General features: G+C 64.7%; 1 gene segment (V, D, J or C); it reads right to left on the bottom strand.

Moving 5' to 3' along the window:
- Positions 1–7: 7 nt before the first annotated feature.
- LOC104125997 lies at positions 8–397 on the bottom strand (the record flags this gene model as incomplete). The annotated part of the segment is given in 1 exon segment: positions 8–397. A coding segment is annotated over 1 exon segment (390 nt), but the record flags the coding sequence as incomplete, so codon positions are not given.
- Between the last annotated feature and the right edge of the window lie 380 nt (positions 398–777).

Below are 777 nucleotides of genomic sequence, written 5' to 3'. Positions count from 1 at the left end.
GCCCAACCACCATCATTATCTTCTTTGGCGCAGTAGTAGGTGGCCGTGTCCTCGTCCCTGAGGCTGTTCATCTGCAGCGTGAGCGTGCTCTGGGAGTTGTCCCTGGAGATGGTGAAGCGCCCTTGGACCGATGGCGCGATGTATGTGCCACCACCGCTGTGAATTTGCGCGACCCACTCCAGCCCCTTCCCGGGCGCCTGTCGGATCCAGAACATGTTGTAGCCACTGAAGGTGAAGCCGGAGGCCTGGCAGAGGAGGGTGAGGGACCTCCCGGGTGGCTGGAGGCCCCCTCCGGACTCGCCCAGCTGCACGGCCGCCCGCACGGTGCAAGGGGGGATGCTCGGGGCAAAGGATCCCAGCTGGGTGTGGGGGTCCAGGCTGAGGGGAGGGGTCTGGGCTGGGGGCAGGGGTTTGGGGAAGGTGTGGAGGTGCTGGGCTGCACTGCAGGGGTGTTGGGGCGTGGTGTTGGGCACGGTGCCCAACCACCATCATTTGGCTGGAGGTTCCTCTCTGCCCCGGGGGGTGCAGTTGCTCAGGGTGATGTTGGATGACCAAGACCCCAACCCTGCTCCATCCCTGAGACCCCAACCCCTGCCCCCTGCCCAAAGCCCCACACCCTGAGCCCAAACGACTGGAGCCAGCCCAGACCCCTGCTTGATGCCCCCTGGTCCTGGGATCAAACCCTTAGAGCCCTGACCAATGATCCCCGTCCTGATCCGTGTCCGGCCAGGGCACCGGCTTCATCTTCAGCAGCTACGCCATGTTCTGGGTGCGACA

This window comes from Egretta garzetta, unplaced genomic scaffold (genome assembly GCF_000687185.1).
Source record: "Egretta garzetta isolate BGI_Z169 unplaced genomic scaffold, ASM68718v1 scaffold2465, whole genome shotgun sequence".
NCBI classification, from domain to species: Eukaryota; Metazoa; Chordata; class Aves; order Pelecaniformes; family Ardeidae; genus Egretta; species Egretta garzetta.
The sequence above is the reverse complement of the archived record's forward strand: the minus strand, read 5'-3'. Positions and strand labels throughout refer to the sequence as shown.